At 40.3% G+C, this 17048-nt stretch overlaps 1 protein-coding gene across 1 annotated transcript; it reads right to left on the reverse strand.

The window, feature by feature from the left end:
- Window positions 1–1225: 1225 nt before the first annotated feature.
- LOC139968105 (peptide methionine sulfoxide reductase-like) lies at window positions 1226–16582 on the reverse strand. The gene is made up of 4 exons (XM_071972471.1): window positions 15963–16582; window positions 14899–15065; window positions 7580–7828; window positions 1226–2441 (listed from the first exon to the last, which is right to left on the reverse strand). The coding sequence occupies exons 1-4, from the start codon at window positions 16095–16097 to the stop codon at window positions 2207–2209; spliced, it is 786 nt and encodes a 261-aa protein (XP_071828572.1). The 5' UTR covers window positions 16098–16582; the 3' UTR covers window positions 1226–2206.
- Between the last annotated feature and the right edge of the window lie 466 nt (window positions 16583–17048).

Here is a 17048-nt window from a genome sequence, read left to right on the forward strand (position 1 = left end):
ACAAACAGTACCAGGTAGGTATAGCCAGATTAAAGCGCTTAATACATCAGCTGCTAATCACTCTTGTTGTGTCTTAGGTCATGTCCTCATTCATGTAGCTCCCGCTTACACACGGCTGTTATTTACTCTTATTGCGTCCGTCAGTGTACGGTCGCATTTCAAAAGGAAACCATACATACATCCACAGTAAACCCATATATATATATATATATATATATATATATATATATAACGGTTACAATATGGCTGAATCATTCAACTTTATTATTAATGATAAGATCATTAACTTACGTTCCTCAATAGGGCAAAGAACTTATTAATCATTTAAAGAACGAAGGTCAAATCAAATTACGGTAGCCTCGATTTGTTTGACGACAATCGTATACAATTGCACGCATTGTGACGTTTGTATGTTTTCCCGTGTGTGTGAGGGGTCACTGTAAGTGCAACTTAATTGAATCTAACATAACTTGTAATGCGCATGCCCATACTGAAGATTAGCCTATTGTTTTGGCGGAGCTGTGATAGATCATTTGAAGATGACCGCAGAGGTCAAAATGTGAAGGAAAAAAATGTAAACGCCAGTAATTTAAAGAAACAAAATTGAATCGATACGGTTCTTAGAGAATCATGCCATATGCTGAGTACTGAACACCCGTTCTCATTTTGTTTGGAGGTCAAAGGTCGTTCGATAGGGCGTTCTCGTGTGTGCTTTCTCTGTGTTGAATCTTGTAGGTAGGCCTTGCTTGGATATAATTGTTTTCAAATTTATTCAAATATACCTATACTGACATCTTATAAACACGTGACGTCAGATGGATTATACCACTTGGCACATTTCGCGAACACGGCCACAACTTTTAAACGTTCAACCAGAATAGGAAAGCATTTATATAATTACGAGCAAACATAATTATTTCCATTGTAAAGTTCAAATTATCGAAACCTCAATCCATTGACGTTCTAGTTCTTCTTACGACTCTCTCGACCATTTCATGTTATTCCGTTGCAGAATTTTTTTAAGGCGCGTCATTTGCAATAAGCTAGAAAACTGTTTTAGTAGTATATAGTTGAGTCGACTTCTGCATCCGCTATGTTTCGTCACTGCAGGACAATGGTTTCTCCAAAGCTAAAATAGAATTCGTTTTCCGTTCCGGTAATTCTTTAATAACAACTGAAGTGTTTTTGCAAAGCTATGACAACTAAATATGAGTGAACTACCGAATTTATGATTAGCCTATGTGACTTTTGCATTTATTCACATCTGTAGTTTACTTCCTCTTATAATACAATTCATTACGACTGAGTATTTCATATAGACCGTTTAATGATGACGTAATACAAACTGGCATAACTGCAAGGTTCTTCAGTGGTCTCCTGCACGGAAAGATTTCGTTCCACTCGAAGAAAACATTACGTTTTTACGTTTTAACACAGAAATGAATTATTTTTGTAACCCATGGCAATAGGATGAGACCATCTATCCGGCTATACGTGCTTCCCAGCATCTCTCAACTCCCTCTCCCCCACCCTCTCAACCCACCCGCTCACCTAATATAAACCCCTTTGCAACGGTAAAGCCTCGGAAAGATGGGAATGTGTCAAATAAACCAAAATAACAAATGCACTTTTTGGGGGAAATTAACTTTTTAATCCCTAAGCCTTTCATTTTTCCTTATTTAAACGGTGTGTTAATCCGCTTGTCATGAAGGTGTACATCGTTCCCCTCTTGAAAGAAACCCACTTACAACAAACTTCTCATTGTAGCAAAGAAATGAAAAGTTCTGGCTCTAAAATGATATGTTTATGGAACGCCGACAGGGACATTAATTTGGCAACAGGTCATTACATGGCATGGACTGATTTAGCCACGTAATACGTAATGAATCATTAATAGCAAACAAGTAATCATTTTAGATATTATGTCAAGCCACACAAAATTGAAATATGTCGTTATGCGGTACACTGGCTTTGCCCTGTTTGGGACAACGACAAAAGTTCTTATTCGGAACCCTCTCATTGCTGTCAAATTAAGACATAATTTTTGCACAGCTTCTCCTTGTTAAGAAACGACTTACCCTCTACGACTCATTACTCAGTATTTGAGAATGTCATACAGTACCATCACAAAAATGTTTTTGTAAACTATATTATTGTAGACATCAAAATTTGAAATTAATTATTATTATAGACAAGAAAATTAGCTTCAAGGTGCGCATCCTTCGTATATTTTAGATTTCATTTGTTCTCTGACGTAATCTGCTTGATCATCCGTTAATCCCAGACTTGAAGCCTCTTTATTAAAATCTTCAACCTCTCCCGGTCCAGCTAAATAACACAGAAGCCGAGACGTCCTGGAAGAATCCATCATGTCCGTGTCTGAAAGTAAGAGCTCTGAAACTAACTTCTTATGCTGGCGTAGAAAGTACTTTTGATGATAACTGCGGAAGAAGCAAAGCAAATTTGAGAGCCATTAAAATAAAATATATTCAAACGACATATCTATTTAACTTTTCACGAAAATAGGAAAACATTTAAAAGGTGGAGGGGGTGTGGGGGAAACGCCCAAGCAGTTGCTTCCATAAAGGTTTTCGATGTTGAAGGGCAGAGGAGTGGAAAGGTGAGTAACCGTTATCTTTGCCTACATCATTGCTTCTTAATGCCCAACCTACACCCCATCCCCACCGGACCCCTTAAATGGTATAGTAGACTGTGTTTGCTTCAAATATAAACATCAATATATCTATAATTTCATTGTAGATTGTTCGGTGACAGGGAATGGGGGAGGGAGTGTTAGTTGTGTGCTCCCAAGTCACGTGTTTTTGTCATGCTCATTAACGTTGTAAATACACACGAGTTCGTTACACCATTCCCTCGTAGAAATGTTGTCTCTTATGTCGCTTCTAAAGCCATTAAAATCACCGCACTTTCAATACAACGATGGCAGATCCAACAGGTTATGGGCCCAGGCGTGATCCAGGAAGTCGATGGCAGAGACTTTGCTTCAACGGGGACGAAAATGAATACGAATTGTGGGAAACGAAATTTCTCGGACATCTACGTATGATGAAACTGAAAGATACCATACTAGGTCTAAACGTACCGCCCGAAGGTGAGGCTGGCAGTGGACAGCCTAACGTTAATGATGTCGTAGGTAAGAACGAAGAATGCTATGCTGAACTGATACAGTTTTTAGATGATAAAAGCCTGTCGTTGGTAATGAGAGATGCTGCCGATGATGGAAGGAAAGCCCTAAAGATACTGAGAGAACATTACTCGAACCAGGGAAAGCCCCGTATCATTACGCTGTACACTGAGCTAACCTCTCTCAAGAAAGGACCAAACGAGAGCATTACTGATTACATAATTAGGGCAGAAAAAGCCATTACAGCCCTACGTAATGCAAAAGAGACCCTAAGTGATGGGTTATTGATAGCAATGATTTTAAAAGGATTGCCAGACTCTTTCAAACCCTTTGCTATTCACATCACACAGAGCAATGATGAGATTACTTTTACCAAATTCAAAAGCAAATTGAGAAGTTTTGAGGAGACTGAGAAATTCCGAGTCGAGTCGCATGACAAATCTGACAACGTCATGAAGGCAGGAAGTACAGGTACAGTACCCACTGGAAGTAGAAAAATTAAAGGGAGACTTACATGTTATCAGTGTGGAAATGAGGGACATATTGCTAGATTGTGCCCGTATAAGCTTCAAACAAGTAACAAGTCTCAAACCAAATTGCCAAGATGGTGTAATTACCATAACAGTTCCACACACAGTGATGAAACTTGCAGAAGACATAATCGCAAGGACAAGGCAAAGCAAACAGCGGAACAGACCGAAACTAGAGAAGAAGATCACACATTCTCATTCAAGGCTGGCAACAATACAAGCAACATACGTCAAAGAGGAGGGCCAGGAACCTTAATGGTAGACTGTGGAGCTACATCACATATAATCACAGATCTATCAAAATTTGTTTCTTTTGACAATACATTCCATCCAGAAAACCACTACATGGAGCTAGCTGATGGGACAAGAGAAAATAATGTAGCGCTAAAACGTGGAAACGCCCAAGTTACCTTGCTAAGTACAGAAGGCAAGAATGTAGAATCTATGCTGGAAGCGGCACTGTATATCCCTTCCTACCCACAGGACATGTTTTCTGTTAAAGCTGCCACCAACAATGGAGCCACAGTGACCTTCAAGCGAGGATGCAACATACTTACCCACAAAGATGGTACTACGTTCAACATTAGAGAACAAGGAAGATTGTACTACCTGAACGTTGTGGACGAAGAAATAGTAGGTGACAGAGTTAACGCTGTATATGATGTTCATACATGGCATGAAATTTTAGGACACTGTAATTTTGAAGATATTCTTAAATTACAAGATGTAGTCAAAGGTATGAAAATTAAAGGTGAAGTTGATAAGTCAACATTTGATTGTGACACATGCACTCAAGGAAAATTTGTAAACAGTAGGAGTAGAAAACTAGATGCTAAGGCCACCACACCCCTAGAGTTGGTTCACACAGACCTAGCAGGACCTATTAACCCTGTAGCTAAGGATGGGTTCAAATATGCAGCAACATTCACCGATGATTATTCAGGAGCCATATTTGTTTATTTCATTAGAAACAAGGGTGACACTGCATTAGTATTGGAAAAGTTTTTGGCAGATTGTGCACCTTATGGCAAAGTAAAGTGTATCAGGTCTGACAATGGTTCAGAATTCACAGGGAATGCTTTTGAGTCAGTACTAAGGAAAATGGGCATAAGACATGAAACCTCTTCACCGTACTCTCCCCACCAAAATGGTACCGCTGAAAGGCAGTGGAGAACTCTTTTTGAAATGGGGAGGTGTCTATTGATAGACAAGGGTTTGCCCAAGTTCTTGTGGACATACGCAGTCCAAACAGCTGCCCATATTAGAAACAGATGTTTCAACAACCGCATTAAGCAAACCCCTCATCACATGTTAACAGGGAACCAACCTGATCTATCCAAAATGGGGATATTTGGATCAGAGTGTTATGCGTATAAGCACGACCCAAAGAAACTAGATTCTAGGTGTGAGAAAGGAATTTTTGTTGGGTATGACAAGAACAGTCCTGCATACCTAGTGTATCATGCAAACAGTGGAAAGGTGTCTAAAAACAGGCTGGTCAAGTTCTGTAAGAAAAGAGGTATTGAGAAACAAACCCAAACTGATGTATTGGATGATGAAGTTGAGTTGTTTCCTCAACAATACACATGTGGGGAGTCTAGTGGTGATGCTCATGTTCCTGAAAACAATAATGGAAGTAAGACAAATGTGTCTCAAAGAGAAATAACAAGAGAAAGTTTAAAGGAAAGTGGTTCAGAGGAAAACCACAGTGAAAGAAGTAAGGGTGATGTAAGTCAAGGACGTTACTACCCCAAGAGGGAGAGAAAATCTCCCAAATACTTAGATGAGTATGTATCACATGTTGAAGATGGAGATTCTATTATGACTGGTATTGATTACTGTTATAAAGTATGTGGAATTCCCCAAACGTACAAGGAAGCGGTAAATTCACCTTATATATCAACATGGAAAAATGCCATGGAAGAAGAGCTAAATTCATTAAGGGAGAATGATACATTTGAGATAACAACTTTACCTGAAGGTAAACATCCAGTAGGGGGAAAATGGGTGTATGCAATTAAAGAGGATTTTGAAGGTACAAGAAGATTTAAGGCAAGATATGTCGCCAAGGGTTACAATCAAGTGAAGGGGATAGATTACAAAGAAACATTTGCCCCGACAGCTAATATCACATCAATTAGGATTTTAATGCAACTGGTGGTGCAAAATGATCTGATTGTTCATCAGATGGATGTCAAAACTGCTTACCTGCATGCTCCTATTGCTGAAGAAATCTATTTAGAGCAACCAGAAGGCTTTGAAGTTTTATCAGACACAGGAGAAAAGTTGGTTTATAAGTTAAAGAAATCACTGTATGGGTTGAAACAGTCAGGTAGAAATTGGAATAAAGTATTACATGAGTACCTTGTTGAAAATGATTTTGTTCAAAATTCATCAGATCATTGTGTCTACAAGAAGCAGATTAAAAATGACATGATCATAGTCATTATTTGGGTTGATGATCTGATTATGGCAGCTAGTGACACACACTTGCTAAATCAGTTCAAGGAAGTTATGCAGAAGAAATTTAGAATGAAAGATTTGGGTAAGATATCATATTTTCTTGGAATCCATTTTGAGCAAAAAGAGGGAGAAATCAAGATGAGCCAGGACAAATATATCAGCAAAATGCTAGAAAGATTTGGAATGGTAAACTGTAAGCCCAGATCCACTCCATGTGAACAGAAATTGGAATATAACAGTAGTGAAGCTGTTGATCCAAAGAATTACCGTGAAATAGTTGGTAGTTTGATTTATGCCATGACATGCACTAGACCAGACCTAAGTTGGGTGGTAAGTAGATTGTCACAGCATTTGTCAGAACCTAAAGCAGAGAACATGAATACTGCCAAACATGTTCTTAGGTATCTAAAAGGTACAATTGATCACAAATTATGCTTCAAGAAATCAAGTCAACCCTTAAGGTTACTTGCTTACAGTGATTCAGATTGGGCATCTTCAGTGGAGGACAGAAGAAGTACAACTGGTTATTGTTTTAGTTTGACTGGGGATGGTCCACTCGTTTCATGGAAATCTAAGAAGCAACCCACAGTTGCATTATCCACTTGTGAGGCTGAATACATGGCATTGGCAGCTACAACACAAGAAAGTTTGTACTTAACTCAGTTGTTGAATGGTATGGACAAGAAAATATATCACTGTACTAATATTCTTGAAGATAACCAGGGTGCTATTTCATTAAGTAAAGATCCTGTTCACCGACAAAGATCAAAACACATTGATGTCAAGTACCATTTTATTCGTACAATGGTCAATGAGGGTAAGGTTAACATTACATATTGCCCAACAGAGGATATGGTTGCAGATAATTTTACAAAACCAGCAACAAAATCAAAGATCAACAAGTTCAAGCGATTCCTGTTTGGTAACTGATGTATTTAACATTTGAACACAAGAAGTTACAATATGCATATTGCTTTAAAGTAATTTTCATACAAGATGTTTATTATTATGGGAGCAAGTGGGGGTGTTAGTTGTGTGCTCCCAAGTCACGTGTTTTTGTCATGCTCATTAACGTTGTAAATACACACGAGTTCGTTACACCATTCCCTCGTAGAAATGTTGTCTCTTATGTCGCTTCTAAAGCCATTAAAATCACCGCACTTTCAATACAACGATGGCAGATCCAACAGGGAGCCTGCTTATATTTGCCTTAGGCCATTGTTTCTCAACCCACACGAACAGTTGGCTTAGACCAGAAAGAGCAGAACAAGTATTTGCCGGTTCGAACCCCTATGGGTCCTACGGGGTAAGACCATGCTCGTGGTACCCTTATTAGTTCTCCCTTATTGTTTCATATTCATAGTCCTTTCTTGGGGTTGTGGGGGGGGGGGGAATGAGGGGGTGACAGAACGTAATGTAAAAGCAATAAATCAAAACTCACTCTTCCGCTTTATAGAATATTTTTGCCGGTAATATTTTGGTTTCTACTTTCTCTCCGTTTTCTTCTCTTTCTTTCTTTCCTTTCTCTGCCAAGTCTTTCTGTTCGTCGTCATGGTAGAAGATGGCGGACATATATTGTGTTTTATATGCAGCTGTGTAGTCGTGATATTTCCAAAAGACTTCCAAAAGACTTGAAAATTTAGTTTTATACGGATCGTATTCAACTTCGACCGTCTCGGTGTGATCACCTCTGAAGAAACAATCAAAGAATGACAAAACAGTCATACATAGGCTGCAGAAATTCAAATGCATACTAAGCATATGTTAATATTACCCAATGTCCAGTTGACGTCACAGATACCGACACATGGGTGTGACGTCGTATCTAACGTAGACGGTATACATTTATCAGGTGGAAGATCACGTGACATATATTTCCAATGCAATCCTCTGACATACATTTCTTGTCAGGTGGCGGATCCAGGGAAAGGGCTTGACTGTTTTGGGGCACATAAAATTATCTGCAGACATCAGTTTTCTCAAAACAGGCATAGTAATATGCGGCAGAGTGTGCAGGTTCCCCCCCCCCCCACACACACACTTGGAAAAGTGTGTGGGGGGGATACGTTGTACACTTCACTTCTTTCTACCTGGCATGGAGCCCACGCGGTCATGATCTATTTTGCGGTTGGATCCTTTGTATTAACAAAAGGAGTGTCAGCCAATCAAATGTTGCGTTTCATATACCTCATAATAAGTCTAATTTTCGCTTCTGTTTTTCGAAACCGGGATAAGAAATTGAAAAGCAAAAAAATTGGATGAAACACTGATAGTCATATAATTTAGAAAACGTAGACATTTAAAGATAAAATAGTCAAATTTTCTGTGCCACTTATATGTCCACCATAGCAACTACAAAACTCAAACTTCTTTCTGGGCAAACTCCAGACCCGCCGGTTTTCTGCTTCCTCACGTTTTCTTAACTTTCTACGACACAGAAAAGGCTGGAATTGTGTACTTTTAACTGATGTTTTCTTATGCACCACTATTTCGGTATCTATTCCGATACGTCGGAGGAGGTGAGAGGAGGGGGGAGGGGAAGAGAAGGGGGGAGGAGTAGGAGAGGAGAGAGGGAGGGAGAGAGATATAAATTTGATTTGAAGTATCCTATTGCATGTATACCATCGACCTTCAACCAGTGGCGTCACCAGACTTTTCAGTCTGGGGGGGCACAGGGGGGGCACCAGCATTTGATGGGGGGCACTTAGGTGGATACGGATCAATGTCCTAGGGGGGGTCTAAGGGGAGGGGGTGCCCCTCCAGGCGCGGCGGAACGGGAAAATTATTGGGGGGGTGCTAATGTGTAGAGACTATCTAAGCGGAGCGCCACCATCGGTTGGCGCGGAGCGTACAAGAAAATTTTGAGTTTTTCAAACCCCCAGATGGCCGGAAACGGCACTTCCCGAGTGTTTTATGCTGCGAATACCTAGCCCTAAAATATGGGTCTCAAACCTGCAATTTCTCAGATTGCACGTAAAAGTCTGTAAAAACATTGTAATTTGTATATTTGATGGTGTTTTAAGAGAGTAGCTATTACTCGTAGTGTACTCTCAAAGACGTTTTTGAGTGTAGTAAGGGGCCCCCCGGTTCCGCCGCTACTGCTACCCCCCCCCCCTCCCCTTCGGAAAATTTTCGCATACGGAGGATGGGCTAGATGCAAAATGCTGCCACATTTGATGCTAAATTCGATCTAAAGATATCTCCAGAAATTGCTATTTTTGAGGTAATGATTTTAACAAGGCGCAGAATTTTGCAGAGGATATGAACCACATGCTGTCGATATTATGCCTAACCCTATCAATAGAACCTGCATTTGTTGAATTAATGTGTGCATGACCCCGACTCCTTTCTTGTCCTTCTCGTTTTCGCCCATTATCTATTAAGAAGTAACAGGTTCCAGCATCGTTATTGGCTCCTATCAGGGATCTCACCATGCAATCCAAAGTTTGATTACACATAGAGTATGGCTCAGTATGCAGGTGTGAACATTCGCCATTTGTTCCTACAAGCATCTGACCTCAAATGACCTCTGCACCCCCTACACAACAGGGTTAATATATGGGTCCACAAATATAGGCAAGTATGGTGCCTGCGGACCCTCACATTCTCACATTTCGTCAGCTCCTAACCTGTCAACCTCAGACCAAGGCAACATATTGCAGTATCCTCCCTTCTCACAGTCATGTAGCTCGCGAAGCGGACTTGTATATCCGCTGGTTTGGCGTGAGCATTGACACATTCAATGTAAATATCGACACCTGTTGTGATGGCGCGGGTTACGACTTCGATACCCGACGTTCAAGGATTAACTTGTTCATTTTTTCGCAGCTCATTTGAAGAAAATACGAATTACTGTGCTTCTTTGTCCTTATGAAAAACCAACTCAGATGATGGGAGTTGAATATAAAAAAATATATATATATTTTTTTACCAACCCAAATCTCAGATGGGGGGGGGGGCACTCGGGGGGCACTAGGTTTTCCAGGGGGGCACGTGCCCCCCTGGCCCCCCCCCCTTGGCGACGCCACTGCCTTCAACTTGTATACTAGCGATATTTATTCTACATCACTGGATAATGTTGTACTGGTTAAACTTACTTTGCATACATTACACGGGCAATAAGAATACCTGGTCCCCACTATAGAATAACTGCTTGACAAGCATTGTTTCTTTTGATTATTACCACTTTTATCATTAAAGGGAACACAAACCTAACCATCATCTTTAGCTGAACTGAGAGAGTCCTTTGTGAAGAACAACTGTTTCTCTGAATCTCGTGCTCCGTTTGGGAGATATCGTGGTTTAATAGTCGTGTCTGACAGTTGTTATTTTGTAAATATGTGATATGATATTGTCACTAGCATCTCAAACCATTTAATTTCTCTTTGCTTTCATTTACATAATTTCAAGGTAAAGTATTAACAGTGTTGATGGTGAAACCAATGACATCAATAGGTCATGTTAACAACTTCAGTATTTAAGATTAAGAATTTTCAAAACTCAACTCCATTACAGAAAATAAACAAGAACACGATAAAAAGGAAGCAGTGTGGCTCGATGATGTCATATTTATACTTGATCAAGTCTTCAACCCTGTGAGTCAAGAAATATAAAATCTGTGGTATATGTCCCACATGGAATATATTTTTCTGAGGCACTTGTTCATGACAGTAATCTCTATCTCTCAGATCAATTATGCCATGGTTGGGTGTGTGTCTCCCTTAGCGATTTTGACAACTTTGTGGAGGAGGTGATGAGATGGGGATAGGATGGGTGCAGAGCAGGGTCTTAGCTAGCAATGCGTCTCGCCGTCTTTGAGACGGCTAGATCGAAATGAAAGACGGCCGAATTTGAGTGGGACGGCTTTTGAGACGCCATTAAATGGCTCTGTAACTATTAGATATTTGTATGTACTGCTCAGTCAACGGGCGCCGCACGTTTAAAACGATGACACAACACTGTGAAATAATCACTGAAAAAAACCTGACAGTCGATCCTTTCGTTAACACAGCTTGGGAATACAGTCCAGTCAACAACACAATATGAAAACCTACACTCAATAGCCAACCACCTAGCTAGCTAAAAAAAATCGTTTCGTCGCGTGATCATTTTCGCACACCCGTGTATTTGTATTTATTCTTTCCAAGCTAGGTGTTGTTTATCACGGTACTGTGGAAAGAGTGAGCTAATATTGACAGCTCCTGCGATGTTTTCCTTATATACCTGAAAAGGCAGGAGGGAAAAGTTTTGCGTCGTACTAACGACCATGCAGTCTGTCTAGTTTCAAAATGCCGCGAAATTTCCGATTAATTTATATTAATGTGATATTGCGCGGGTTCGAAAAATCATTTGTCAAGGCAATACAATAGGTTGTATGCAACACAAGCCATCTTGCTTCGCAGTTGGTATGAATATCAACCCCTTTTTTCATTACGGTCGCATTGGCGATGACCATTCTCGGCTGGGGATGATAATTTCTGGAAAAATTAACGATAGTCGCCAGACCTATAATACTGTGGCGATCGGTTTTGCAACTGAAAATTTCACCAATACTTTACAAAAATAATGAAGGTACCCGCCCGACGCGTTACTACCCAGTTCCTAATTTATTACCCGAATCCTACGCAGAGTGTGATTTTTTTTTGCAAACCGATGGTTAGGCAGATTTCCCATTGACCAAGTTAGTGTGGTCGAAGATAACAGCAATAACGAAAGTATTCCATTGATATCTTATAACTGCGTCACAATTTCAGCTAATCAACAGACGGCTAGGCTAGATTACCCCCATTGACTTAGTGTGATGTTAGGCAACCATGTGGTCGAAGTTGTCGAACGTAACAGCAATAATGAAAGTATTCCATGGATATCTTATAACTGCGTCACAAATTCAGCGAAGAAACAGATGGTTAGGCTTAGCTAGATTTCCATTGACTTAGTGTGGTGTTAGGCTACCATGTGGAAGAAATGATTGATTCAATCGTTTATTTCATAGAAGGAGAGGTTGACAAGGAATTTTACGAGATGTTTATGGGTTATAGACGGGATAACAAAACAATAATCAGCGCCAGGCGCGGCGGAACGGGAAAATTATTGGGGGGGCTAATGTGTGGAGACTATCAGAGCCTCTGTTTATAAGGCTCTGGAGACTATCTAAGCGGAGCGCCACCATCGGTTGGCGCGGAGCGTACAAGAAAATTTTGGGTTTTTCAAACGTCCAGATGGCCGGAAACGGCACTTCCCGAGTGTTTTATGCTGCGAATACCTAGCCCTAAAATATGGGTCTCAAGCCTGCAATTTTTTTCAGATTGCACGTAAAAATCTGTAAAAACATTGTAATTTGTATATTCGATGGTGTTTTAAGAGGGTGGCTATTACTCGTAGTGTACTCGCAAAGACGTTTTTGAGTGTAGTATAAATTACTACTTGCAATTAAATGCAATAATTAAATAAATGTCTTAAGAAATAACAGAAAGCATTTCTTAATGTCAACAAATGGGGTAATTCCAAAACCATGTGCAGTTGCCAACAAATTTCTATGAACCAAGCACTGTGACGAATGCATGTACCCCCAGCATTTACTAAAATTATTACACCTATATAGTATACGTGTGCATCGGACAGATCAACAAGTATGCATTGAAAAATGAGCAGATGCACGTTTCGGAGCCTTGGTAAATATTGGGGGGGCTTATCATGCATTTGCCCCCTCAACTTTTTCATTGGGGGGGGGGGCTGAGCCCCCCCAAGCCCCCCCGGTTCCGCCGCCACTGATCAGCGCAAGTGGCTTTTTTCTAATCGTTTATTCCAAATGCGATCAAATTGCGCGAATCGCGCAATCTAGTGGCTAATGCGAACCCTGGGCCTGCATATAAGATAGTAGTACTAGTAGTAACTGTTTAAGAGCTAAATTGGATATTTATAGGTCTGATCCAATAGACGTGGAGAGCAAGCATAATCAGCGGCGGCAGTGTGGGCTAGTAGTAATGTTAATTATATGAAGTACAGTACTAACAAGTTATTGAAAGAAACAAAAGCAAATAGAAATTATTGAGGAAGGTTTTACCTTATCTTACACCTACGTATTTGAACATGAAAACATAAAGTAGGCTAAGATATTTTTCACCGTACCCATTTTGTTAGAAAATGATAAAAATTAGCCTATTATTTTAAAATCAAAATGTACTACGAGCCACTGACATCAGTACTAGCTACTAGCTTCAAAGTTCAACGTTAGTAGCCAGTACCGTGACAGTAGTGCTACTCGATGTTGAGCCTATAGGCCTTTTTTTTTGTACTAATATTTAGCATATCGAAGTGGCAATCACATTTTCATTCTGGGCCACCAGAATTTGGAAAAAAATATAGATATAGTCGCCACAGAATTTCCTCCTGGTGACCGCATTCAATGGGGAATGAAAAAGGGTTGAGTATGATTTTTACCATGGTAATATATGAAGACATGAGCTTTTTTCGTGGATTTCCTTGATTTCTTTTCTACCTCCGAAATTTACATCTCTCAATTTCCGTTAATTTCTAACAACAGCGTTACTGTATCATTTGATCCGTCATTCGCATGTTTTTCATTACCGAATCGATGCATATCCAACCTGCAGGGGCAAAAACTATTATCCTAACACACTGTAGCATACGCAAACTGGAGCTCATAACGTTTCCAACATTATTGCAACGATATTTTCATAAATTTCCCATGATTTTCAAAATTTTTAGTATCATTAGAGAAGTGACAATTGAGGAGAAGTGTAGTGCTGTAGCTGCTGAATATTATTCCAGATTAAAACAGACCATTGTGTACATTTTATGAACAGTAACATTTTAAGTATGGGTCGCCATGATTGAAAGAATCAAGTAGGGTGAAAACGACAGGCTAGGCATGTGGCTTCAGTGTGCATATTTTGGCGTGAAACTTTGCTTTTGAGTGTTTTAATCAATTTAAAAATCTTTATAAAATAGGCACCAAAATGTTGTCTTTAAACCTCGAATTTCTCAGAGCTTCTGGGGGCTTGGACCCCTGTACCCCAACCTGGGCGTTGCCCATGGACCATACCACAGGCCCTAAGGCATGCCCATGGACCCCACCTATAACTGTGTCGCGCTGCAAGCTGACTGACGCCAACGGCGTTAGTATAGTATCACCTACAAAGTTCAGTGATTTTTTTTTACCCCAGGCTCATCCCTGTATGGATGACATGAACAGAATAAAGGCATATACTTATTAGATACACAGTAGGCTATATATAATTGTAATATATCAATTACTATAAGCTGTTTTCATGGTGCACTTTTGCACCTATAGTGTTTTATAGCACTTTTTATGTTTGAATTCCCCCCAAAAATCATGATGGCTTAGGTGTTTTCACAGCTTTCTAAGCATACTTTTAACCCCAATTGTGTCAAATAAACCATTGATAGGGGCTGGGCTTCCAGGGGCCCTAAGGCGGGCCCCTGGACCCCACCCGTTATAGGCTTCGCGCTTCGCGCTCGCGCAGGCGCCTTCGGCGCCAGATGGATAGTCTCCTGAGTCCTGAGCACTCAGTAACAGATGAGACACCCTATTTGAAATTTCTGGCTAAGACCCTGGTGCAGAGTGCTAAATGCAACCATTCTCATGTATGTTAACATTGAATTGTCATGGCTTGGATATTTTCAACTATAGATACATCAGATCCAATATCGCCTCGTCGGTTCTTAACTGAGATATATGAAATTGTTTTACTTATTCAATTGAAAACTTGAACTTACAAATCTTTATATGTAGGTCCTTCTTTTTCACCGCCCATGTAGCCCGCCCTCACTCTCACGACACCAGGCTGACAACCAAACGTTGCCTCTACACCCCAGAAGCAAGCCATCGCGAAATGAGCTTTCACGGTGACACCCAAATGCTCTCTATAGCCTACAGATTGTCCCTGAAAACAGAGATGAGAAAACAAGAATGAAGAAGAGAGAAATACTCGTAAATACAATACCAAGCATACCAGTGATTTGGGGGCTATTGAAATCACAGACCAATACTACTAGCTCCATGTGAATGTTCCATAACAACTCCCTGGTCTTACAATAAAGGTTATTAGTATTGCCTCCAAAAAAACGGCAAAAAGGTCAGATGATGTTCCTTCATCTTCAAACTTCAGCAAACATGCTATTGCCAGCAGCAAGTGGTTTAGGGCCTCACTCATGTAAACACCTATCAATATTTCTTAATAAAATTACGGGAGCCTGGAGTCAGAGGTTCAGAACAATAATATTTCAGAACACTTGGTTATATGTTGTGATCAGGAATGCAGCTCCGTGTATAGGGCGCTCGATAAGTCACTGCGGTATCACTTGGGATGGAAGCATAAAACCATGGGAGCTCAAACTGATAGACCCAGGTCTTCCGGCCCTTGAAAGTTTACCTAAGTTGGGACCAGTATAAAACGTCCGAGTTCGATACAAGCTAAACAGCCTGCATGCATGGTTGCAGTTTTCGGTACTATAGGTACGCATATAGCTTTAAACATCAACTTGCCCGGGGTGTATACTAACCTGAGAACGAACTGAAACTAAACGAAGAAGTTGTTTGAAACTAGGAGCTGTCAATCGGTAACAGCTGACTACTTGACGTAACTTCCGAGATCACGTTGGATTTCCTAGGTTAATGAAGTTAAGGTTACTAAAGAGATGTATAGTGTATGCCCGTTGCCTTTGATTAATTTTCAAAAGGTTTCTGTGAGCACGTAGGCATATTGCGTCTTTTTCAGGCTACAACCACATGTTCTACCATATTATCTGCATTGTCTAACATTAGAAATGAACATACTCACCGCCGAGCTATCGGTTTCAACGGTCTCGCACCCAGGCTCGTCTTTGGTGCACACCCCATCTTCAGCTACGTCTCCTCCTAAGACCACTATTGCAGCTATAAGAAATAAAAAGGCCACCACAAGACGGACCGCCATTTTTGCAGGCTTCTATACCTTCGTACAACTCGACGTGGACAAACTTGCATATGTTCACAGTACAGACGGTCGTAGCACGGTATCATATACGCTACCACCACGCACGCATGTACAGTGTTATTAGTACTGTATAGTTTGCTTGCAGTCAGCTGTTAAACTTCCATACTCGGTTTATGTCAATAAAATCGTGATAACATCTCTGTTGTGAACTTATCAAGTAATAAGTTTACACAAACCAATATAACCAGCTAAACTACAGGTATAATCAGTTTATATTGATCACACGCGTTGGAAGTATTTTCATGTACCGCATATATTATATAACTGAGGGTTTACTATAGCATAGGCTACCGCATCGCTCACAGTTTCTTTCAACTATACCTCACACAATGTTCAATCTTACGTGTATGTAACTTCCGCGCTTCGATACGTACAGGAATGTATCATACTGCATGGGTGACCTTGTTTATCCAACCATGAAACAAAGTACACTGATTCAATTCCCTAACATATTCGTGAACCTATGACACTTAAAGTTTGATAATCCTGCTGGTATTTCCGTGGCAAAAACATACTACAGCTACGAGCTGTTTAAAGGGAGATCTGTGCTACGTATCATTTAGCACAATAAGGAACAATTTAAGCACAAATAGGCGGAAATGATAAAAGCCTACATGTGAAGATGAAAGAGCTAACACTTTTAAAATTGCAGACGGTCTTTAAGACAGTTCGTCATCCAATTACGTCATTAGTGATACAACAACTACAATAATCTTACCAGTGATCGATCTTGACCGCATTTTTTTCTCTCTCCACCTCTCTCTCTCTCTCTGTATACGGCTCTGTGTGTTTTGGTTTAATAGCGCCCCCAGTTGTGAAAGTTTTCTGAATGATCTATTTATGGTTAGGGTCCACGGAAATTTAGTTCTGTGTTCGGGCAACGGAAGTGAT

The sequence above is a fragment of the Apostichopus japonicus genome, chromosome 5 (genome assembly GCF_037975245.1).
Source record: "Apostichopus japonicus isolate 1M-3 chromosome 5, ASM3797524v1, whole genome shotgun sequence".
Lineage (NCBI taxonomy): Eukaryota > Metazoa > Echinodermata > Holothuroidea > Aspidochirotida > Stichopodidae > Apostichopus > Apostichopus japonicus.

Coding starts and splice junctions, on each gene's coding strand:
- LOC139968105 (XM_071972471.1), bottom strand. CDS start 16,097: ATGGCGGTCCGTCTTGTGGTGGCCTTTTTATTTCTTATAGCTGCAATA. Junction 7,829..14,898: donor GGACCTACATATAAAGATTT/GTAAGTTCAAGT, acceptor TTGTTTCTTCAG/AGGTGATCACACCGAGACGG. Junction 2,442..7,579: donor ATATTCTATAAAGCGGAAGA/GTGAGTTTTGAT, acceptor CTTCTTCCGCAG/TTATCATCAAAAGTACTTTC.